Here is a 24,758-nt window from a genome sequence, read left to right as displayed (position 1 = left end):
TTCGGGGAAAGCCACGCCCCGCAGTTCTAGAACTGACTAGCAGTAGAGCGCCACCTGAATCAGGATTGGCTAATATCGGCGGACTGCTCGAGCAGGGGGCGGGACTTGTCGGAATACAGGTGGGAAAAACATAACTTGCACTCAATTTCCGGGTGCTCTACCTGAAAGTAAACTATTGACTCGGAAACTTGTAAGTGACTCTGAGCTCATGAAATTTCGTAGACATTTCACTACAAAGATGATCATCATTCTCGCCACTCCAAGGAAGTTCAACATAATCATTATACTACATAATAATTATAGCAACAGTAATAGTTATTATTAAGAGGAAAAAGAGTACAGAGAGTGTCTTCAAGACAGTGGGCAACCATGCGTGCAGCTGTGCGCAGTATTTTTATCCTGGCTTATGCAGAGTCATCACGCGGAGTGACTCACTGCATATTGTGCAACCGATTCCATCCTGAACTCTATTCTATTCTATTCTATTCTATTCTATTCTATTTGTGGATTAGGTTGAGCTAAATCCCTGACCTTAAGGATGTCATGGAAAACCACATTTTTTCTAATTTTTTGGAAATCTAAAGTTTGATGTAGCCTTTAAACATTGATAATGTTTAAAAAACATACCATTCAAACCCTAAGCTGCAAAACGGTTGTTTTAAATTCATTGTTTTTGTGACATCACAAAAACTAAAGGCATATACATATATCTTCCCATTCAGTCCACAACAGGTTTGCCCCACCTGTTCACGGTGAACTTATGCATAGTGTTTTAATACAGACTGCTTTTAGATTAAAGCACAGTACAAGGAGGCCAATCCGAACAAAGATTATTTACATATGTCACAGTATTAAAGGCACAGTAACCAAAACAGCCTGTTTAATTCTAAGGGATACAGATAGGTTGAAATTGTTCAGGTAAAAATGGATAATGATTATGTTTTTGGTATTGAACCCCAGACAAATAGTAAGTAGACCTCCCAAGAAAAAAATAAATTCAGGAAAAATGTTATCATGTAAGCCTGTTGTAAGCAGAGTTGCTACCACAGACACAAATGTACACATACTGTCTGGAAGGATGCTGTGTTTTCAGGAACAGTGCCTGTCCCTTATGAGGATCACATAGTGGAGTATAGCTAAACAGAGTTCTGTGGAACTGCTGAGGCAGGTTTCCTAATACAACTCTGAGCAGTGGACTGGTTAAACCTGTTGTGCCCCACCTCACACTAGAGACAGAGAAATCACCAAAGATAACAGCAATGAGGATGGAGCAACAGCCACATTCAGACATAACAGATTTGCTGCAGTTAAGAACATATATAGAACATTTGAGGCATGTAAAAGCATGTGTACAGAACGCAGTAAGCAAGTAAATATGTACACAAGCACATCACACTGTTTCACTGTGTATTTCTTACAGTTCAAATATACGGAATATAGTCCCATGGATTCCGGTCTTACAGACTTTAGGCCTACTTTCTGTCATGTTCTCTGAAACAACCAATGTCACATTGAATCTGTGAGGCCACAGGGCTGCACGCATATGAAGCTTGGCATATGAATTTCCTTATTTTTATGATTTCTTTTTCTTTTTTTTAACTTTTGGCCTTTTCTTAACATTTGGGGGCCCTAAGCAAATCTCATTTGAACTCCCCACACCCGACCGACCCCAGTCATATTTTTTTGTAATGTAAGAATGGATTTACTACTTAATTAAAATCTGATAAAGAAACTTTCTTTTTTAAATCTTTGGACTCCACTTAGCTCCACTTACCATATAGGAGCACTTTGTAGTTCTTTACAGACTGTAGTCCACCTGTTTCTCTGCATACTTTGTTAGGCCCCTATGGCCCTGTTCTTCAATGGTAAGGACCCCCACAGAACCACCACAGAGCAGGTATTATTTGGGTGGTGGATCATTCTTAACACTGCAGTGACACAGACATGGTGTGTTGCGCTGGTGTGAGTGGATCAGACACAGCAGTCCTGCTGGAGTTTTTAAACACTGTGTCCACTCAAAGTCCACTCTATCAGACACATCCACCATGTTAGTCCACCTTGTAGATGTAAAGTCATAGACAGTAGCTCCTCTGTTGCTGCACAGTGTTGTGTTGGTCCTCCTCCAGTCCTTCATCAATGGTCACAGGATGCTGCCCACAGGACACTGTTGGCTGGATATTTTTGGTTGGTGGACTATTCTTAGTACCAGTGCAACACACATTAACACATCACCACCACATTAGTGTCACTGCAGTGCTAAGAATGATCTACTATGGTGTGTATGTAAATGAACTATACTCTGATTGGCTTTTCTGTATTGTGCTTAGTCCAAAAAGAGGTCCAGGTTGAAACGTTCCTTATAACTTCAGTGTAAGAGGTGCTAAACTGATGTTTGCTATACAGGCAGATATATGCAAATGTTTTGATTGTTCACGACATTACAGAAACCATGAATTTAAAACAGGCTGTTTTGCAGTTTAGTTTCCATAAATAGACTGTATGGACTGAGGGATGAAAGGTATGTTTTGAAATTTTAAGAGTTTTTACATACTACATCAAACTCTTTTATTTAAAAAAAAGCAATGAAAATTTGGTTTTCCATGTACGATATGGGCCCTTTAAAATGCATTTAACTTGTCACTGAACTACATTATGTTTACAATCTGGGTTGAGACATGGTAAACAAGCAAATTAGTTCATTTTAAAAAACGAATATGATAATAACATAAAGTCACCAGGTATGGCACAGGCAAGGGCTGTATATCGCATGAGTCTGTCCCAAATACGCTGTACGCCTGTGAAAGATATTATATACTAATGGTCCAAAGACCATGACCGTTTTAACTAAAGCAAGAGGGTTGCATTAATGGGCCTACTTTTATCTTTTACTTGACTGAAATTCAAATAGTAAATAGATAAAAAGGAAACGTCTTCTGGTTTTAATTATTTTATTTAAAAAAACAGGCCAGTGGCGCCCTCTGGTGTTGGCGATGCGGTATTACAGTTTTCAATGATAAGCAGTGAACAGAGTATGAGACTTCCACTGAGTTTTCCCAATAAGATATTTATATCAGAAGAGAATGTAAAGCGAGATGCAAGAGGCATACTGATAAAATACTGAGAAAATGTCTTTAGTCCCGTTTCTTTCCCTCTTTGCGCCGGTTAGCCGGATGTAGCCTTATTACACAGAGTTAGTTTCTACAAACCACAAAGAGTTAATGGGTGGGACAAGATTTTTATTTTCGTTACGCCACAGAAAAAAGGGCGTGATAAACACCAGCCAGTTAGCAATAAAACTCAAGCTGATGCTAAGCGCACAAACACACACACACACACAATAAAAACCGTGTTTTTCTTTGTGCACTCACACATTAACTCAGGTTTTTAGCTTTTTTCGGCCACCCTCCTGTTGCGTTTAGACCACCCGTTGTTGTTTTTTGGTCGGATTAGTAGGTGCTTCCTAAGTTTGCTCTTCGCCTCAACTGCATTTTTTCTGTCGTCGATCCAAAACGATCCGCGCCTTCGTTACGTGTGCCCGTGCGTGCGCGCGCGCGTTTGCGTGTGCGTGAGGTAAACGAAAAATGAAGACGGAGAGAGGAGGAGAGGAGGGACGAGTGAAAACGGGGATTTTCGTCTGTCTAATGCAGAGATACTGTCGCTATGACTGAATAAACAGGGCGGTTAAAAACTCTCTCTGGTGGTCAGACGAGGCAGCCTCGGTCAGTCGTGACGCGCGTTGAAAAGGAGAAGGACACAGAGGGAGAGAGAGAAAGGGAAAGAGAGGCTAAAAAAGGAGAAAGAGAGAGAGAAAAAAGCGGAGATAGAGAGGGGGAGAGCGCGCGCCTCGTGTCAGGTCATATGGAGCCCAACCGCAGCGTTATGTTTTCATAAGGCGGGCGTGAGGATCATACAGGAGGGAGTGCAGACGGAGGGGAAGAGTGAGCGCAGCCTAACGGGCTCCACGTCCCCGACAGACAGACAGGCTGGGTGTGTGTGTGTGCTGTATGTAAGAGCGCATGAGTGTGTGTCACCGAGACAGCAGCAGCAGTAGCATGTCGAACCGAAAGCACCGGGACAGCCAGGAGATCTGTGCCCGGAAGGTGCGGGAACTGGCGCAGATTGGAGCCAACAAGCAGTGCTTCGAGTGCAGCCAGCCCGGGGTGACTTACATCGACATTACGGTGGGCTGCTTCGTGTGCACGTCATGCTCTGGAATGCTGTGAGTAGCCTCTGCACTGTCCCCTGCGACTGATTAAGTCTTCTGTGGTGTTCAGTATGAGGCTAACGTTACTGTTAGAGCACTACTCTATGTGCTATTCTAAGCCTAGCAGGCACAGTCATACTGTAGGCTGCTGTGATGTGTGGAGGAAGAGAAGGCTGTATCAGCAGGGCAAGCCCCCCAGCTCTGGACGAGCCTTAAGTCTGTTTGCTTATTCGCCAGCTTCTTGATCGAATTTTCCCGTTCCACCTTAAATGGTGCAGCAGTTACTCCTGGCGCCTGAGCCGTTAGACGAACTGCCGCACCATTTAAGGCGGAACGGGAAAATTCGAACAAGAAGCTGAGTTGAGCTTCGTGAGCTCTAGTGTCTTAGGGACACACACACTGCAGTGTTTACATCCTCATTCACTTCATAATGACTGAGCTACTCTGTCGTTTTCAGGCGTCGTTTCTTTTCGTCCTGGTAGGTCTAACAGGTTTGCCATCATTATCTACCTTATAAAGCCCCCCCCCCCGCATGACAGTAAGAAAGCTGGCCCAAGCAGCAGATTAAGGGACGCTGACACTGGCTGAGGTTTCAGTCCACTGCACTTTCTAATATTTCCACCTAGACTAGACTTCAACAAGTCAGCTAACGTTAAGCTATTTCACCAGAACAGCCATAGCTAATCGTTTGCTGCCCTCTTTACACAGTTATGCATTTTCTGCACACATTTTTGTACTTAATTTTTTCTTTTTCCTCACCTGCACCACCTTACTCATTTTGTTTTTCAGTACCCTGATATTAAACGGCACATCCACGTTATTCAGCTCTGTTGGTTTAGCACAGTGCATCTCCACTGGTGTGTTTTTTTCATCCTGTCAATCCTTTTTTTCAGGAGGGGGCTCAACCCGCCCCACAGAGTCAAGTCCATCTCCATGACAACCTTCTCCCAACAGGAAGTGGAGTTTTTGCAAAACCATGGCAACGAGGTGAGTGACAGGCAAGAGAGCAAATGATGCTTCATGAGCTTATGGGCGGGAGCCTCTTATTAGTCTCTAATGGGGTCATTAGAAGTGCACAAACTACAGCTGATAGTAAACCACCTGTGTACTAAGTACATCATGTCTATGTGTAATGAGAGAAATTAAGTTTTAAGATTTTTTTTGTGTTATTCCTGCAAAATTAAAACTATGCATAGCAAAACATGATGTGATATTCTTTCAGTTTTGTTGATTCCTTCAGAAATGCATGGAATTTATTTAATTTAAAAGGAAAGAAACATAATATTTTCTAATATTTTGAAACATCCTGCATAAGCTATTAGTTCTTTATGCTGGTAGTGTTTTTCCCCTGAGGTCCACTTATGACGTTTGTGTGCCTTTATGTACCAAAAGCGGAAAACACAGCATCCTTTCCCGGACAATATGTGCATGTATTCCACATTTTTCTTGTGTTTTATATTTTTCTCTGGGGTCGACGTGTGATGTTTGTGTGAGTTTATGTACCCAACCTGTTGTTATCTTTTAGAATTAAGCAGTCTGGTTTTGTACAGCACCTTTAAGACTGACTGTATGTAAATGATCCTCTGATTCTGATTGGCTGCCGTGTTTTAATAGGTGGATATATGTAAGTACGTAGTTTTTTGTGACATCACAAAAACAATGAATAGAAAACAGGTCACTTTGCAGCTTAGTTTTCATTTATGGGTCATGTGGACTGAGGAGTTGTGAAGCTTTCACTGTTTCTGTGCTACAGCTAACTACTTTATTTGAAACAAGTGAGATTATGTGGTTTTCAGTGATATGGGCCCTTTAACAAAAAGCAACACACAACTGAATTATGCAAACAATTATGATACTCCTGCATTTGACTCCTTTGACCCATTGCTTAAACAATTAAACATGAGTTGTACTCCAGTGGTTCTCACTACAAGACCCAGCTGGTCAGAGCACCTTCAGTATGAGGAAAAAAGCAGGCAATGGAATGTGAGACAGTCCAGTCTGTGAGTATATTTGCAGGTTGCAAATATTAGTTTGTAAGATGTCCATCCCTAAGAGTGAGCATAGAAAGCCTCTGTTTCCTCTTTGTGAGCAGTTAGACTAGAACATTAGGAAGGCATAGAAAGTGTGTTTGTGGAATGTGGCGGTTCCTTGCCCTGTGTGAATATGTGTGTAGGCCATTTGAAGCTAAACCGGCCTCTGTAGTGCATAAATATTGAATGGGAGTGCAAGTGCTGACTTCTGAAGTATCTGTGAAGAGCCTCAAATTCTTTCAAGCCTACACACACTTGCACCACCATTCATTGACACATACACACACACTCACACACAATACCACAAACACCACATATATCAGTACTAAAAGCCTCTCATGCATTACAGTAATAGTCTCCTGTGATTGATTTGTTGGTGGGAGCTCTATCTTGTATAACAGTCCTAAAACACTGGTCTCAAAACTCTGAGTCATTCTTACTCCTCCTCCTGCACAAAGGGCTGCTTGACTGTAGCAGATATGCGCTGTAGATATGAATGGGAACAACAAGATGATAGAAATAAATTGGGATTGCATGGCTGAGATGTCACTAATATCATATTAGATGAATCATAGTGTATTTGTGTGTGCATGTCTGCAGAGTTGCTGGCGGTGTATTATTTGCTGTTCAGTCCAGTGCCTGGACTTTGTTTTTAATTTGTGCCATTTAGTATGCAGGTCACTGTCCTTAGACATGATTGGTCCTGAATAGAAGGCTGTAAACACACTGTTCTGGTTTGTTGTGGCTACAGGTTGGAAAGAGGACCTGGCTCTGTACTTTTGACCGAAAGACTGATGGCTGTTTTGACACACGTGACTCGCAGAAGTTTAAAGAATTTCTTCAGGACAAGTATGAGAGGAAGAAATGGTGAGTTTGATCAAGTCTAATGTTAAAGTTTACATAGATAGTTTACAAGATATTTTAGTTCACTAGCCCTGCGTTGTGGTGTAGATTTCAATCATGACTTCATCTGTCTGTCCACCCATTTATCCATTCCTTTATCCATCTATACATTTATTCATCCCTTAATTAATCCATCCATCCAACCATCTTTCTGTCTATTCATCTGTCCGTCCATCCATTCATCCATCTATACATTCTTTGATCAGTCTATCCATCCATCCATTCCTTGATCAATCTATCAATCCATCCATTCCTTTATGCTTTCCTCAGTCCATCCATCCATCCATCCACCCATCCATTCATCCGTTTGTCCATCCAATCCAGTCATCCATACATCCATCCATCTATCCAGGAACAGCCCATTACTCAGCATTAGCATTAGTATATCAATTTTTAAATTTCAAGTAAAAAAGTCTTGATGTCTTGTTTAGTGCATCAAGTACTGAGTCTTGCAAGTTGATTTCATATTCATATTGTTATGTCATTATTTATAACATGTAACACTGACTATGTATTTAGGTTCTGCCGAACAGCACTTTGGGACATTGCAGTTGCTTTTTAAGTGTGTTCTATAAGTAAAACGTACTTACATTGTAACTATGAAAATAAAGCAACTGTCTTCTCCCTTGTTTTAAGTCAAATCTGAAAACCTCATTACTCATTGCTATTTGGAAACATCCAAAAGTGTGAATGGCTGCTGGTCAACTATATCCTTGTTTTATCTGTTTGTGATATGTTGTTTTAAGGCTTTAAACCACTATGTAGGTTGTTTTAAAGTGTTGTATCGATAAAAATGTGTTAAATAATTTACTTACTGGTTTAAACTTGAGGTTCTTATGGAGTGTTGATCAATTTTCTAGGCATTTTTCTAAGAGCAAGGCCAGGAGGGATGTGGAGGGTCCATGGAGTCCAGGGGTTCAGCCTATACCTGCTCCCCATGGTCCCGCTCAGAGCCAGCCTCCGCCGGGACACCCCCTAAACCCAACCGCTCGCCCTACACGCACCCTGGTGAGATGGAGATAAACAGATTAAAAAAAAAACAAGAAGAGTATGTTGAAGGAGGAAGGAAATGATAAAGATATACAGCAGATATATGAATAAAATTTAGAATTTTAGAAATTTAGAATGAATAAAATATATAGTGGCTAAGGAACAGTATAGGGAGTGCAAGACTAATTTAACTGTCAGGCTAGTAGCTTATGTGAAAGGTTTTTACAATGCTAGTGCAGTGAATGTTTACACAAACTATCAATTTAACTTACAAACCTGCCATGAATCTGTGTGTATCTATCTGCAGTCTCAGTCTCAGATGTCATCATGGGATAGAGCTCCAGCTGTGTCTCCAGCTGATGTTCGTACGGAGGTGTTCACAGCTCGGCCCACTCGATCTCAGAGCTTCAGAGACCCTCCTGTTAAAGGCATTGTTCAAACTCTCGTCTCATTCTAAGTGCTAAACAGTTTGAAAAGGGAATAGTTTGCAAAATGTTGTTCATATACTGCAACATCTAAATGAAACTGTAATATATTTTTAATGCATCATATGTTTTATGGGATGTTTATGTTTTCTTGTTTAGCAGATATTCTCTTTAGTGTGATGATTCACTGTATATCGATTCTAACCTACCCCTCTACCACACTACTTGTTTCTCTCTCTCTTTCTCTCTTGCTCTCTCTCTCTCAGATTCTTTGTTAAGTGGGATGGAAAGGCAGAGGCCAGGCACGATTTCTCCAGCAATGGGACCCCAGAGTCGCCTTCCCTCTTTCCCTGCCCTTCCCCGTCCTTCAGGTATACACATGTGCACAAGCACAGGCATGCATACACGCACGGAAGCAGACACATGTGGACTCAGAAAGTAAAGGAATAGTTTGACAAAAAATCAAATGTACACAATTTCCCCCTTACTCCAAATTTAATCAGTCAACCAAGACATATTTGGTGTCTGAGGTTTGCTTCTTTAGTTTTGGAGCTATGAAGCTAATGTAGCTAACAAGTAAAGGTTCATACCCCAACTATTAGCACTGGGGACACTGCATGCCTGAATCATAACTCACTTGCTTTAAACTGCAAGTAATTCTAGCATAAAAACAGCTTAGAATAACATGAATTCCATGCTGGTCTGGTGCTGGTTTAGTTGGTCACTCCAAAACAAAACCTGTGCTGGCTTCTATTGCTGCTGAACAGTATACCAGCATCCAAAACATATCATCACTGTCAGAACCTTGTATGTCAATTTTTATTTTATTTATTTATTTTTACTTTTTGCATAAAGCTGCAAGATGCAAAAATATGATCTTAAATAGACTTGAATAGATTTAAATATACTTGCTTATCTGGTTTCTGATACTGTATGACATTCAGCTATAAAATCAAAATCTATAGAAATAGATTAAAGTATTGCTAAAACAGTAGCAGTAGCAATTTTGATGGCTGAATTTTATTCATACATTTGCACATTAATATACGTCATGTGCCATAATGTGTCAGAAAACATGAAGTTTGCACAATGGTGGGGTATTCCATTCCATTACTTGCAAGCCACATGAGTTCAAGTTTAAAATTAAAGAAGCAGACATTGGACAACAGTCATGTCTTGGAATGGGTTACGGGGAAAACTATTCCTTTATTATGTATGAAATTTCTAAGCTCTTTGTATATTTTGTCTTTACTTATTTCACCCCTCTCAGCAAGTAGCACTTTCAAAAACAGCTTCACGCTAGGTAAGCTACCAAAAGCTAATAGCTTGTGTTCATGTGCATGCACTCCCATTTCATTTATCTGCCTGACCACAGGCTGATTTGAAGCTTGTGGGCTCAGGGAATTAAAAAGCTGGAGAATGCTGTGTGTATGAGAGAGAGCGATCATCTGTGCAGTGTTTATTTTTGATAATTATATGCATGTTTGCTTCAGAATGGTTTAGCATGGCTTTGCTTGTGATTAGCAGGGAAGCCGTCGCAAATCGCTCCTTAGCAGTTCTTCTAGGCTAACTGTCACACTTAGTCACAGCACGCTGTGTATGTGTGGAAATGTACCCATGTTCATCTCAGTGCGTGGACAGAAATGGTGAGCGTGTGAAGTGTTAGCGATATGTGAATCGATATCTAAATGCCAGCCGTGGTGCACTCAGTGATGGAATGCTATTGAGCCTGGCTCTGCACTGCCTCCAACCTGAGACTTCAAAGCTATGCCTCACAGCGTCAACAGGTCAAGGAGAGACGCTCTGTTCTCTGATAATGAAAAATAGAAAAAAAGCTTTAAAGCCCAGATATATTTAGGACATGGCCCCGTACTGCTGTGTGCTGGTCACTGATGTGCACACCTTGCCTACTGGAGGAAGAGAATGTTCCTGAGAATGCTGGGGCCGAACTGTTTGGAATTTTAGGAATTTTCTTATGATTAATGATCTTGATTTTGTTGCAGTTTCTCAGGCCAACACATTGTTATAGTATGCCTACACTCATAGCTGTCTCAGCCACAAATGTGTTTTTGTGAGCTCTAGCTGGAATGTGGGCTGAAAAAGAGTAATGCTATAATAAGTACAGTTCAGGTAGCTTGACAGTAGAAATGTAATGCTTCAGTGTTTCACTGGCACTGAACCAATATGAAGATTTCATGATCAGCTGAGGAGTTGAATCGTGTATTAGAGCAAGGTCCATTTGAGCTAGAACAATGTGCTAATATTTTGATAATTATTAATAATGGCTGTTTTTTTTCCTTTTGCATGCATACACATTCTGTGCTCCAATCTGTTATCCAAAACTCCAGTCCTGCTTTTACTTTAACTTTGTTAAAGTTGCCTTGTGAGGAATGACACGAGTGAGTGTCATTCTGGGATGCAAGCTGTCACACTAAGTAAAAGGCATCTGAAATGTGGCAGTATTTTTCTGTCTTACAGGAGCCATAAAAACAAAACTGCATTTCCCTTGCCATTTCACATCTATGTTACTTGTCAGTGTATCTACTTTTCAAGAAATTGTGAAATGTGAAATCTCCCTTTTTTAAATGGCAGGTGATTCTACAGACTGTTAGGATTTGCTCTTATCCAGCCTTCATACTTTTACCATTGCAGTTACCTTTTCACATATAGACGTCTATGCCAGGCAGGACGTTGTAAAACAACAATGTAATATCTCTTACACAAAACATTGATCTTCTGTGTCAGTGACAGATTCAGCAGACTCTTTTATTAATGTTAACAGGCTCTCTGTGGGCTAACCAGGAACAAATTCTCTCCTTACTAGAGTAAGTATGGCATATAGCTAAGCTACCAGGCTCCAAACGGGAACATTTCTACTGTAAGATTCAAAGTAGATAATATGTTACTTTAATGTCCGTTACAAGCTTCAAATGTCTGCGTTTAATCAAGAAACCTGCTATGAAATGCAAATATTAAGCTTGCTGCTAACATAACATTGAAATCCTCAGTACAGAAATTAAGCATTGTCTTAGCGGTGGCAAAATGAGCAAACAAAGGCTACTTACGAAGCAAATTATAAGGTTTCGGCAATAAACACTGATATGTAATGCTTGGTGGGCACATGTCCATGATTTAGTGACTATATCTGACTCTCTGCGTAAACAAGCTAAAAAAAGTTGAACATGGATGGACTATAACTATACTGTGCTCAGCTATAGCCATTGTGACCAGACCCCTTGCTCTGCCCCTTCTACTGACACACCCAATGAGAGAACTGCATGGTGAATAGTATACAAAATAAACACCCAGAAAATGACCTTCACAGTTGAGCAAACAGCAAGGTTAAACACATCATACAAAGACTGCATTCAGGTGTTATATTGTTTTATACACTTCATGGTTATTTTTCTTAACAAGCATAGAGAACTTTATTTAATCAAGACATTAATAAATAATAAAATAAAAGAGCAAAATATGTCTCCTCTAATTTTAGTTGAATGTTGTTGTCAGTAAGGCTTTGTTCCCTCTGGTGCAAATGGAAACTGTCTTAGATAAACTGACTATTGAATGGTAAAATACATGTGATTTTAAATAATCAACTCAAATAATACATTATCATTTATAGATCATTTGTCTATAAATCATTTATTAACTTTTTATAACTGAATAACAGCCCGGCCATAGACAGTATGTATGGTGGGACTGGATTTGACGTTTGACTGACCTCATCTTTCTGGTTTAGGTCGCACGGTATCCTCAGGAGGCGGAGCTCCATTCAGGGCCTTCCCTAAATCTCTGAGCTTGGATTTTGGGGGTCTCGGTCCCACACACAGTGCCCAAAACCCTCCTGCCCTACCCCCTGTCTCTCAGGATAGGTATGCCGCCGTGTCTCAGCTGGACAAGGCCTTTGCTGACAACACGCCTGCTCCAGGTAAAAAATGACCACTGGATGTGCTTTTTATTTATTCGTTCCATTCGTTTTTAAACAGCTGATTTTTGATGGCAATCTGTTAATGAAGATACAGAATGAAACACTGATGTGTGTCTGTGCAGTCACCTCCACAGCTCCCTCTTGTGGCCCTCCACAGTACAGCACCCTCTTTGGAAACAGGCTCTCTTCTAGTTCCACACCTGCAAGGTGAGCTGCTCTAGGTTATTCCAGATTACAGGGCTGGATTAGATAGTCCAAATAAGTTTCTTACTTAACCAATAATGTATCAGACTCACAAGATTATTCCCACATGTACAACATAAACTAAAGACATGTCCATGTTAAGGTCACCGACAGCCCTTTTTTCCTTTGGTAGCTCTCCAGGTGTTCCAGAAGCTACATCTGCTCCTCAGACATTTGCAAGTAAGCCTAACAGGTCTTGTTTTTGGATTTTTATTAGTTAGCCCTTTAATTTATGCCAACATCCCTGAAGGTCCGGTGCATTGCATGATGTAGCATTTTACCTTGACAGCTGCTTTATCAGTTAATTATCAAGCTCATCATGAATTGAATTAGAAAAATAACTGCACTTTGTAGTGCTATGACCTTATGCCATGAGGATTTGTAGTTTCACATCGTGTTGATGCATACTGTAAGTGACTTTTTATTGTATTCAATGATTCAACCCCTGCAAAAATCTGAAGACTCATCTTACAATAAACATCTTTTGAGGTATCCTAAAATGTTTAAATTCTGAGCTTCACGTATTTCTATGCAGTGTGTTTGGGAAATGTGTGGATGTTTCATCATGACCCGAGTCTTCAATAGGGGAATTCCACCAATTTTTCAAAATTTGTGCATAACTGATTAAATGATTAAAGTTTTAATATTCTCATTTTATTTACTATAAAAAATAACCAGTGAACCTACATGTTTCTTCAGAGTTTTATATGTAAAGTAGATAATGGAAAAGTAGAGGTAAATATGGGAAAAAAGGTTTTCTTTGGGTACTATTTTGCCTTACAAACCCTGCAAGTACCACTTTAAAAAAACGTTTTTAAAAATATGTTTTAGGGCATAATCTTATATCAAAACTATTGTAAAACAATGTTCAGGCATCAGACAGTGTATTTGTAACCATATCATGTAATAGCTTTCTGTGTGGTAGCATTTACATACATTAAACACTTCAGATGTCTGGTTCCTATCACCACCACTGTGAACAATTCTGGCTGAGTAAGTTTTGAGCATTAAGAATTTTAATTTTTTAAGAATTGAGCATTTTACATCAAACCACTCTGAGTGACTTTATTTATACAAAAATATTAATTAATTAATTGAGACACCTCACCTCCTGTCTGACACTGTATGAATTCATCTCTGTCATTCTTTCATCTCCTCCTCCAGATTTCCCGAATCCATTCACCTCTACAGCCAGCAGCTCCCAGCCTGCCCTGTCCCCCAGCAACCCCTTCAACAGCACAGCCACAGGTGAGCCTTATTTGGTCAGGACTCCAGATGATTAAAGGTGTTCTCCAAACCTTATAGTGGTCTGAATTCATTCTGCCAGTATCTGTGGTTTGATGCGAAGAAACAGACACACATGCACATACACACAAGCCAGTGCCTAGTGTGTGTGCTGTGCATCAAATGGCTGCTTCCCTAATCCCAGACTAAGACAAATTATGGGGTAGAAAGTGACTCAAGTACAAAATGTCCACTGTCCTTTATAGGCCAAGGCTTAATTTGACTTACAGTCAAGCAGATTGGAACTCACATGTGATATGTTAGCCCCAACTCGTGGAATCTTCAAAAGTGCTTGTTCCTGTTAAATCAAATAAAAGACTTTCTCCCAGAAATGTTCCTAGCCAAGAGACAGTGCACAGTGCCAATACAAACAGTGATGTCACTTTGCCGTTGCTAGTGGTTTTCTATGATTTAGTGCAGGGTACACTGTTGGATTTAAAGGAAACAAGACACCTCGTCTTAAACTCAGAAGGCATATATCATGCGCTCACGTACGTGATGAAAAGAAGCAGCCTTTGTGTGCAGCTTGTATGTCTCAAGTTCCTGATCCAAACTGGTCCAAGATCAGCTTCTACCATTCCATATATTCTTAGTCATGAGGAAACGAGAGCCAAAAACTGATTAGCACTCTCATGCTGTGAAATCCGATACATACAGCTCTAGCATGCAGGAGGCCAGTGGTCCAAAGCCCGGCACGGACGAATGTGGTGTGTAAAATCCATGAACTCCAGGGATGCTCTGGCATGTGGCCAGCCAGTGGTTAAGATATACTGAATGATGAAATATGGCAGCTGTGATATCTGAAGTCAAGGCCACTTTCTCAGCAGCAGACAACTGCTGAATCTTGATTGTGCTAACAGTGGTGATAAAAGCCCATTGTACATGCATGTCTTCCCCCTGATCTGCTGAGAAAATCTGCACCTGTTTGTTACATAATGAAGTCATTGTAATGTAAATACATTATTATTAGTGACACATCAGATATAGTGGGACCTCTGCAAATAAAGGTAGTCACTCTAAGAGTAAAATGCATGTGGTGATTGAGGTATTTGGTTCAAATTCCTTGTGAATTCCATGTGTGATTGACAGGTGACTGCAGTACGCTCGTCTCACCCTCTCCCTCAGCTGTCTTCCCCCACTCAGCCTCCTTCCCAGCTCCCAGCACCCTGAATGCTGTTCCACACGAGCCAGCCAATAACCAGGAAGCAAACGGTGAGTGCAAGCCTTCTGTTTCATAAAGTAAGAGTTTGGCCAAAATTCAAACGTACAGATTTTCACCTTATTCTAAAAGGTAGTCAATAAGCCAAGACATATTTGGTGCCCGGCATTTGTTTGGCTTTTGGACTACAAGCGTGATGTAGCTAAAAAGTGATGGAAGCTTGTACCCAACTCTGTCATTTAGCATCATGCAGTGGCAGAGCAATGCTCTTACTCATTTTCCTAACCTAAATCTAAACATCCTAAATAATAAATACGTACATTCGCACTGCTAGGCTAGCAGTGGCATTAGTTATTAGCGTAAGTGAAGGTCCGTTGGTGCTGATCTTTCTTACTAAGCAAATTTTAATATCCCTTGTTATTATTGTTAGCTGGCATACCATTCTGCTGCCTCACGTTTTACTTTTAGTGTCCCTTTCCTCATCACCTGAGCTGTTCTCATCCTCCCTTTCATGGTTTTTCCTTTTATTAATGGCCATTCTCTTGTCTATCAAACTCTTTCTGTGCTCATTTTCATTTTGATCATTGTAATTTAAAGCTGATGACTCAAAGAAAGTGAGTGAAACCAAGGTTAAAGTTAAAGTTCTCATCATCTTCAGTGCTTTTGACTTGTGTTTAACCATTCTTGGCCTGGTTACGCAGTCATGCGGCACTTGACCGCAAGTACTACATATTCTAACACTCATAAGGCTGTATATTAACACCTAACAGAATTCTGTTGAGAATATTTAATATATTTTACTGCTATTATCTGCCTATTTATTTTTGGTCATATCTGTGGGCCCCCTGAAGGGAGGGGCCTGGGCGACACCCCCTGGCTCTGCCTCCAGCATCATGCAAACTACTAAGTCATCACACACGTTTCAAACTGCAGCAAGTCATTAGGTAATCTTAAATAGACTTGCTTATGACTCTGGAACGCACAAACACTGGAGGAAACACATTGTAGCCCTTGTGCAAAACATTTGGGATAATGGGGTAAATTGTGTAAATTAGATGTTTTGCTTTACCCATGATAAATGCCTCAGCAGAAGTGGAAAGGAATAATATGTAATTTGACCAAGAATATCCCTGGTCAAATTACATGTTTTGTTAATTTTCTAAATGAAAATAAGTTAACATGCCCTGTACAGGGAACAAGTTTAAATATGCCATTTTCTTCAAATTTTAGTGCACATTTAGTGCACATCTGCTTTAAGTTTAACATATTTGGAGGGGGAAACATTAAACATAAAATGTACTACAGGTCACATTAATTTTTATTATTTAAATTCAGCTGATAAACTGAAATTGTGTTAAAATGAGCAGAAGTGTAGAGAAAGCAGACTTATTTTCACTTTGAAAATCAACGAAATGTAATTTGACCAAGGTGCCAAACTTTTACATACGACTACAGCTCTAGGATTACTTACTCATTTATTCATTCATTCATCACTTTCTCCCAGTATTAATCACAGTAACTTTCTGCTTGTTACCTCCCTTAACTAACCTGGGTGGGTGAGGGCTACTTCTGATGTGTTTGTTAGAAATGGTAAATAAAACTGCTGAATGATGTTGGATGGTGTGAGTGATTATATTTCGCTTTGTAGGTTTCACCTCCTTCCCTGCCCCAGAGTCCACCTCCAAAGTCCAGCGATCCATGTCTGTCAACCCATTTACTGTAAGTAGCCCTCCTCTCTGCTGCCTAGTAATATATGAATGCATGATCCAGTTCCTTCCAGTTCTCTTCTACCCTTAGATGTAATGTAATAAGTTCAATTTGGACAAGATTTAGTGTACATGAACTTAGTTTAGACCTTAGTTTACTTTGCATACCATAATTAGATTTCATAACCAGGTTAAAGGAATAGAATTAGGCTAAAAATATACTCTTATTTCCATGAATTTCCATGAGTGGGTCATTTGCGAGTGTGCTTAAGTACGAGTGTCCTTGTCTGTAAGTAAGTGTGTGTGTGTGTGTGTGTGTGCACAAGTGTGTAGTTCACTGCTGTTCTCTCCATTTGTTCTCTCAGGGGAATGTTTACCCCACCAGAGGAGCGTCACTGAACCCTTTCATCTGATCCCAGTGCCCCACGGCCAGAGAGGGAGCGAGAGACTGAGCGAGAGAGAGACAGACAGAGAATGTGTGTGTATATAAGAGAGAAAGACAGAAAGCTCTTTAGAGCTGGTGCCATTTCCATGCCTCCAGAGATTTCCCTCCTTCAGATAAGGGGGGAAATACACATGCCTGCCCATTTTACTGTGTTGGTTAATGTGTGTGCATTGGAGTGTATTACTTTTGTCTATGTTCCTACTTGTGTGTGTATGAGTATATGTGTGCACCTTTGGCACCACATGCTATAAGTCAAAGCTTTGTGTGTGCATGTGTGTGTGTATGTGTGTGTGTGTGTGTGTGTGTGTGTGTGTGTGTGTGTTCATTCATTTAAATGTGTGTGTCTGTGTGTGTTCTTGCCATATGTCTGATGTGTTTGATAATAAAAAGCATCTCATGGTGCAAAAGCAAGAAGGCCATTACAGACACACATACAGCTGCTTTGACCTCCTGCTTCTGCCCTCTCAGTAAAACGTGTCTAGCCTTTAGCTTGTGTCCAAGCTGCATTTCAGCAAAAAAACCCTACAGTATCAAGTTCTAGGCTTTATAGAATAAAAGAGGGCAGCAGGTGACTTAAGCTTAAATATTCTTAATATGAGCTGTGCATTTTTCCTTAGCTCCAATTTGATAGCCTTCTATTCTCCAATTTAAAGCATGTTAATAGGAGAGTGCTAAAAAAGGCTTTAGGCTTTCTTACGTATTTGTGTATGTATGCAAGGCCTTTTCGTATTTATTTTAACATCAGTGTTTTTTATTTTATGGTTAATTTTTAGACCTCTTTTTTGTGTGTTGTCAGACTGCATGCGCTTTGTGAGCGGAAAGCTGTTGGATGTACAGCAAGTTCATTGATTTCAAAAAGTGTTATTTGTGTTACTCATGTTTATAATATTCAGGACCAAATATCGTCAGGTTTCATTATACATGATTTTTTTTTTCCTGTCTCTTTTTTTAGACTGATTTGTTTAGAATGTCCTTACGAGAAGCATCCGTATGCATAAAACTGCTCTTCATATTTGTTTTGCGTCAGTGTGTACCTAATGGTGTATTGTACATGGAAACAAAGCATCACCTTGAATTTGCTGCTTCAGGATTTTCATGCAATATCTATTTTTTAAAATAGCATTGGCATTTATATTTTTTAATCTGTGGAAGATCATCATTGCATTATGAATGTATTTGCACTTCTTTTAGGGCTTTAAACTGGAAATTAAAAAGAAAGCTATTACTTTCACCTTCAATGTGACCTAGCCCAATTATTATTTCAGGATGATTGCAGCGCCCTCAAAATAGCCAGCAGAAATGACAGCGTGTAGCGCCTCGAAAGCTCCAGCAGAGGTCGCAAGATAACTGAGCCAAAACAGGAGCCAATGAGAAACAAGACTGAAGCCCACATCGTAGTTGTACCTCATTCAAAAAGGGAGTGATCTGTAGAACTATATTGCGGTTTTACTCTTAATATGCCGTGCTTTCGTCATAATGCTTGGTTGCTGTGCAACCGTTATTAACAATTCTCCGTTACTACGCGACCATTCCATTGATGTCATTTGTAAACATTCCAGCATTTTGTTGCATTTAGTAGCACTAATTCTGTGGCAGTTGTACAGTCGAAGCAACGCGTCAGAAGTAAGGCTAGTAAAGGGAAAGTTTGCCTAAAAGGCAACGGTGTGGACAGTGCAGCAGCGAATGAAATCTGATTCTGCTCAGCAGCCTCGTGCTCTTTACCTCCCCCCCTCTTGCTCTATACCTCCTCTCCCCTACTCTCTCTCTCGCCCCCTCCTCTCTTTCACACACTGTAAGTACGGAGGGGCGCTGAGTGACAGACGGGCCCCCACAGTAGCTCCGTCCGTGGGCCAGGCTAAAGGCTTTAGAGGCGGAGAACAGTCCCACACTCCGTCCTACTGTACAGTAATGAGATTGAAGTGCTCAGCTTTGTAAACAGGCTGGGCCGGGACGCACTTTTGTCGTAGACGGCGCGTCGTGTGTGTGTGTGTGTGTGTGTGTGTGTGAGCTCGTCTGAACGGAGAGGGTCACCACCGATTTAGCTCGGACAGGCGCCGTTTCGAGCTAATGACATTATTTTTGGCAAGAGGGAGGAAAAGAACTGCGCGCGCCTCTCCCGCTTTCTCACTCTCTCTCGCTCGCTTTCGTTCACACGAGCGACTTTTCTGACGGCAGAGTGAGAGAGAGAGAGGGAGTAACGAGTAAGCCCCGCTCGCTCTCAGCCGCTGGCGTGCTTGGGCTGAAACTTTGCGCCGGAGAGCATGGAGTCGCAGGGCTGCGAGACTCCGAGCTGCGAGGACGTGCGGAAGAGCGGCTACCTCCGCAAGCACAAGTCCATGCACCGGCGCTACTTCGTGCTTCGCGCGGCGTCCGAGCGCGGCCCCGCGCGCCTCGAGTACTACGAGAGCGAGAAGAAATTCCGCGGCAAGGCGCCCGTGCCCAAGCGGGCCGTGGCGCTTGAGACGTGCCTCAACATCAACAAGCGCGCCGACGCCAAGAACAAGCATCTGATCGTGCTGTACACGCGCGCCGAGAGCTTCGCCGTGGCCGCCGAGAACGAGGCCGACCAGGACGAGTGGTTCCAGGCGATGGTGGAGCTCCAGTGCAAAAGTGAGTGAGTCCCGTCCGATTCAGCACGCGCACACAAACATACACACACCCGTAGGCACGGCTGCTTCGCGCTGGCCGTGTGCTCCCGCTCGTGCACGTGGGGCTCCACTCGTTAAATGCAGTGTTAACGTGGCAAGTCGTGACTGCCGCCTTAACTTTTTACAGCTCGCAGCTGAAATACCGTTTTAGAGACTTACACGCGAGGGTGACGGGTCTGTGTTGGAGGGCTGTGCTGCAGGCTCTGAGGCATGTGCTTGGACGTTAGTGCAGACCAGGGCTGTTAGATCAGAGCGCTGTAGTCACTTCTGACCTGCTAACGTGCGGAGATGGGTGATAACTTACATACATTTACTCAGTTACAGCCTTAAGAAGGGGTTATTTCGTTAAGGTAATAGATGCGTGGACTCAAATATCCTTGCAGAAATGGTTCTGTGCACGGTTACATGGTTCTTCCATTGTATGTGGTTCTTTAAAGAGCCTTTTAAATAATGGTTCAAGGCTATAGATCACCAAAAAGGGTATTTTTGGGGGTTGTTTTAAAGAATGGCTTTCATATTATTCAGATACTTCTACTCAAATGTGTCTGTGTGGAAATAAAATTTCACTCCGTTGCATTTTCCTCATTAACATTTAATTATTAGTCCCTTTTTGTCTTTAATTTCATTATGCGATACTGATGACAGCATCTGTACTGCCTTGTAATTGGCCTTTCAGCTTTATCATTTTATTATAGACCAAAGAGAGACGAGCAGAGCCTGGCAAACTTTAGTTTGAATGTTGATAGATGCTGAATGTGCTGAGACGTTCCCCTGCAGGTATGTAAGACCTGGTATTTTTGTACTTCTACTTTTTGTAGAATTGCTTTTACGTTAGTCATTATTGCTTTGAAGTAACACTGCTTTTACTTGAGTATGGGTTTAGGCTGCTCTAGCCTCCTCTGCTAATTACAGTATTGGTTTATGGTCTTTGCTCATTTTTGCCCTAAACATCCCCCTCCTGTAAATGCATATGTGGAATCTGAATTGTTGTTGTGAGAGTGAATGGGCATGCTGGGGCTTTTGGAGAAGTTAGCCAAACTACTTGGAAAACCCATGTTCAAGTTGTTGTGCGGCTCTTTCTTATCCACACTGCCATGCTGAGGTCGTGGCTTATCGCCCGGCTTCACCAGGGCTTATTCACTCGCAGTTAACCATATCTCTAGAGCTTAAAAAGCTTAAGGGAAATGAAAAACAAGGCATTTCCGTGTGTGTTTTTGAAGACCCCAGCCTCAGCTGTGTGAGGAGAGCCAGGCTAGTTTCTTTTGGATAGGCCAGAGACAGTATAGCTACTTAAGCTTGCATTTTTCAGCTGGGCTTTGTGCTGTCCCACTGCTGATCATGCACAAGTCTGCAGATGATTTCACATAAAAGAAGAAATAAAGCACAAAATGTACAAAGCAATTTGTGTGCCAAAAGTGTTTTGTCTGCAGAGGATGAATGTAAAGGGTTGTGCACTTGCGGCAGATGCCCAGGACCATTTTTATATCCTTATCCTGAGTATAAAAGATAGTCCATTTAGCCAGCTATCCTTCTGGCTCTAAGGTGCAACAGTTTATAGAGCAAATCTCCTCCCTGTACATATCAAAAGACCCCAAACCTCACAGCCATCATCCATTTTGTAATGGGACTGGACCTGAAGCTAGAATAGAGTAAACAGAAGTGAAAAGGTCAGTGACCGTGACTTTGTGCAGCAATCAACCGATCTGCTGCCCGCCTGTGCCTCGGCCTCAGGAGATACTACTGATGAACCATGTGACACTGTCTTGGCGAATGAAAGTGCTAGGTCAAGGTGCTATTAGCTGGCGTGTTATTATGTAAGGAAGAGTTAATGAGAGTGTGTGTCCTGACTGCGTCTACAAGCCCTTGTTTAAAGAGAACTACAGTGTATCGCATTGAACGGTACACCAAAGAAAGCACTGCATCGGATTTATTCGATTCAGATGTTTTTTGTGTCATTTCCACACAAATAAAATATAGTACATCAACAATGCTTTGTCCTTTAGTTTACTTACTTTTGGCAATAATTGTGTGGATATTTTATTCTTGTGGAAATTATGTACACATTTGAGTTAAGCAAATTCAGCGCATTGCATTTTTCATTAATGGAGATGAGCGTTCAGGCTCTGTCTTTTAAAGCATAACTGAGTAAAAAACAGCAAGAGATACAGATAGGGAAGGAAAAGGAGAAGGCTTGTAGGGAGGGGTGGAAAGAGAGAAGGAGATCCTGCAGTTGTCGGCCATAAACCATGATCCGCATGGCTAGTAAAACAAACCCAACACTCTACTGACCGGCTCAAATGTTTTGACATCTGTTGTAATCACCTTTTAGGTCTACCTACCCAAAGGTCATCTCCTCTTCTTCATCCTCCCAGTAACTGCTTCATCTTGGGTGGGAACAAGTGAAGTTGATGGTCAGGCCTTATGATTTGCCCTTTGAAAACTTACCATATGGGTAGAATGACACACAGAATTTAATATTTGATTTGATATAGTACAGTGGTGTCTCAACACAATACAGTTTTCAATGCAGCAAAAATAAAGAGTTAATGTTGATGTATTAATGCACCATACACACAGCTTACATGCATATGCACTAGGAGCACAGCAATGCATATTTTCAGGTTCGAATCAATTTCCAGTTCTGAGGTCAAGGTTCAGTTCTGTTTCGATGTTGTGGACGTTAAAGACGGTTAAAATTATCCTATGCTACATTGGTTTGGCTCAGGTAAATAAAAGTTCTTGAACAGAACTTGTCTGCCATGCTACCTTATAACGAAGTAAACCCCAAAAATCATAACCCTTAAAATTTATAATTGATAAACATCTCAGTCATTTGAAAGTTGGTGCAGGCATATCATGAACCCCCCCTTTTCCTGCCCACTTTGCTCTAAATGACACATTGACATTACAGATGATAAATGAGAGTCCGAGGGATGTATCGGTGATACAGTTATAAATTTCAACTCACCATTTCAGATTCAATTTTTCGATACATGTTGAAATCGTTACACCCTTACAATTCATTGATTTGTTTATTCATATGTTAGTTCATTCATTCAGACCAAACGAAACATATGAATTAATAAATTACAGTTTTTCATTTACGTGCAAATCTGAACATATATTCTGCTCATCCAAAACCAATTAAGTTTAAATTCCAGTTAATTAATTCACTTCTTCTTTCGTTTATGTATTTGTCCGTTGTTCATTTATGTTTGTTCATTTACTTGCAAACTTGGATGAAGAATATATCCCCCCCTCACCCCAAACCAACAAAAACTCCGCAAACTGTTGACTTCGTTCCAGTTATGCCCGTTTGGTTTCAGAACTGAAAGCCAGCATTGGGATTTTCATTCAGTAACCAAAGTTTGTGGTGTAACCGGAGCCTTCGGTATGTGCTGTACTGGTACGGGTGAAAGTATTCGCACCCCTTGCACCCCGAGAAGGAACGCTGAATTATGGGTAGGGGGTGAGGTGGTGGACATGGACAAATATTTTCCCGTTGACGAGGTTTCTGGAGCCCGTGCGCATTTTCTTCTGCCCATTACTGCTGTAGCCACAGTTTGAATATGGAGACCACAGTTAGTCATTGGAGGCTTTTTACTGTGGAAAAGTTTGGGAAATAGAGGAACGTTTTGAACCAGCAAGTTTGAACAATGCTGAACAATTTAGTTCAGAGACCAAGTGTTGACAGACGCGCACACAATCGCACACACACGCCCAGAGAAGGTCCTGGGAAGCTCACCTGTACAGACCGAAGGCCTGGTGGAGAACATGCAGAGCAGTGTGGATATTTTGGTGCTTTCTATTTGTTCAGCTGTGAGGCAGGAGGAGACATTATGCCAGAGGAACAGCTTTATACACCATCCGTCTCGTCCACATGCACTCAGACGGTACTGACCGCATGTTTTAGTCTCCCCGTGTTCTACAAGCTTTTCTAATAGTCATGAAATCGTTTTCTGTACAGTGTTTTGCATATCGCCACTGTTGTAAAAACAGCTCATATTTCCCAAATGGTATATAAAGGAGAAAGTAAAAGGTTCTTATCTTAATATGGGTTAATGTAACTTAAAATCAATCAAAATGGACCTTTTTTTCCTTGTTATTTCATGTCCCTGGTCATATTAGGCAAAAATCATCATATAGTACCATTTAAAAGACAATTTGTCGTAATTATGTAATCTTTTATCAGAGAGTTGTGACTTTTGGCTGCCTCTGAAATGTCTTCTGAGTTATGACTACATCACTGTGTACCAGTGGGTGGAGGAAGATAATATTAGCCAATAATATCATGCATCACTTTTCCTGCTTACCACCCCCACATATCATCAAGCAAAACCCAGAGACGCTCCCTGATATCATGTTTTGTTTTGTTTTTTTTGGGTTTTTTTTTGTTATAAACAGTTTTTATTTTATCATATTATCAAAACAAGAACAAACACATAAACAAGAGGGCAACATACAATCAAAACAAAATAAGGGGAAAATTATTATGGTTAAAAAAATAAGCAACGGCAGTCACAAGTCATCGCCTTAGTTTAGGCGATGGTACTATGCTTGGTTGAGTCGCGCTGTTGTACATTCAGGGTTCACACATTTCAGTAAATTTTAATTTTGGGCTGTTTCTATTGGTCCATTCATGGTGAAATGTTTGCACAATATAAAGGCTAGCTGGCATTTTTACCCCTTAACATTCATTGGCCTCCAGACTTCTATTATTATAACTTAATAATAACTTTTTTGCTTTGTTTTGCATTGTTAGTATAATTACTAACTGTAATTACTTAATA

At 41.0% G+C, this 24,758-nt stretch overlaps 2 protein-coding genes across 5 annotated transcripts in view; both read left to right on the top strand.

Annotated features, from left to right (window-relative positions):
* The first annotated feature begins 3,344 nt into the window (after positions 1 to 3,344).
* agfg2 (ArfGAP with FG repeats 2) lies at positions 3,345 to 18,558 on the top strand. Of its 3 annotated transcripts, none has more exons than XM_036596477.1 (14): positions 3,345 to 4,219; positions 5,098 to 5,191; positions 6,986 to 7,101; positions 7,998 to 8,145; positions 8,435 to 8,555; positions 8,819 to 8,923; positions 9,823 to 9,855; positions 12,295 to 12,483; positions 12,606 to 12,690; positions 12,860 to 12,906; positions 13,891 to 13,974; positions 15,136 to 15,222; positions 16,818 to 16,888; positions 17,241 to 18,558. In XM_036596477.1, the coding sequence occupies exons 1-14, from the start codon at positions 4,017 to 4,019 to the stop codon at positions 17,286 to 17,288; spliced, it is 1,431 nt and encodes a 476-aa protein (XP_036452370.1). In that variant the 5' UTR covers positions 3,345 to 4,016; the 3' UTR covers positions 17,289 to 18,558. The 3 variants fall into 3 exon arrangements, with proteins under 3 accessions (XP_036452370.1, XP_036452368.1, XP_036452369.1); XM_036596475.1 differs by having other exon boundaries at positions 15,100 to 15,222; XM_036596476.1 differs by lacking the exon at positions 9,823 to 9,855 and having other exon boundaries at positions 15,100 to 15,222.
* A 533-nt stretch (positions 18,559 to 19,091) lies between these two features.
* The window catches only part of si:ch73-335l21.1 (insulin receptor substrate 1-B), a 63,396-nt gene continuing 57,729 nt past the window's right edge, over positions 19,092 to 24,758 (top strand). The window contains exon 1 of one of the 2 annotated variants that reach the window (XM_036596471.1): positions 19,092 to 19,930. In XM_036596471.1, the coding sequence (XP_036452364.1) occupies positions 19,582 to 19,930 (349 nt within the window). In that variant the 5' untranslated portion in view covers positions 19,092 to 19,581. Of the gene's footprint in view, positions 19,931 to 20,368; positions 20,746 to 24,758 lie in introns of those variants that run through there. The other variant, XM_036596474.1, reaches the window with a different exon arrangement.

The sequence above is a fragment of the Colossoma macropomum genome, unplaced genomic scaffold (assembly GCF_904425465.1).
Source record: "Colossoma macropomum unplaced genomic scaffold, Colossoma_macropomum, whole genome shotgun sequence".
Taxonomy (NCBI): Eukaryota; Metazoa; Chordata; class Actinopteri; order Characiformes; family Serrasalmidae; genus Colossoma; species Colossoma macropomum.
The sequence above is the reverse complement of the archived record's forward strand: the minus strand, read 5'-3'. Positions and strand labels throughout refer to the sequence as shown.

Coding starts and splice junctions, on each gene's coding strand:
- agfg2 (XM_036596475.1), top strand. CDS start 4,017: ATGAGTGTGTGTCACCGAGACAGCAGCAGCAGTAGCATGTCGAACCGA. Junction 5,192..6,985: donor TGCAAAACCATGGCAACGAG/GTGAGTGACAGG, acceptor TTGTGGCTACAG/GTTGGAAAGAGGACCTGGCT. Junction 7,102..7,997: donor AAGTATGAGAGGAAGAAATG/GTGAGTTTGATC, acceptor TCAATTTTCTAG/GCATTTTTCTAAGAGCAAGG.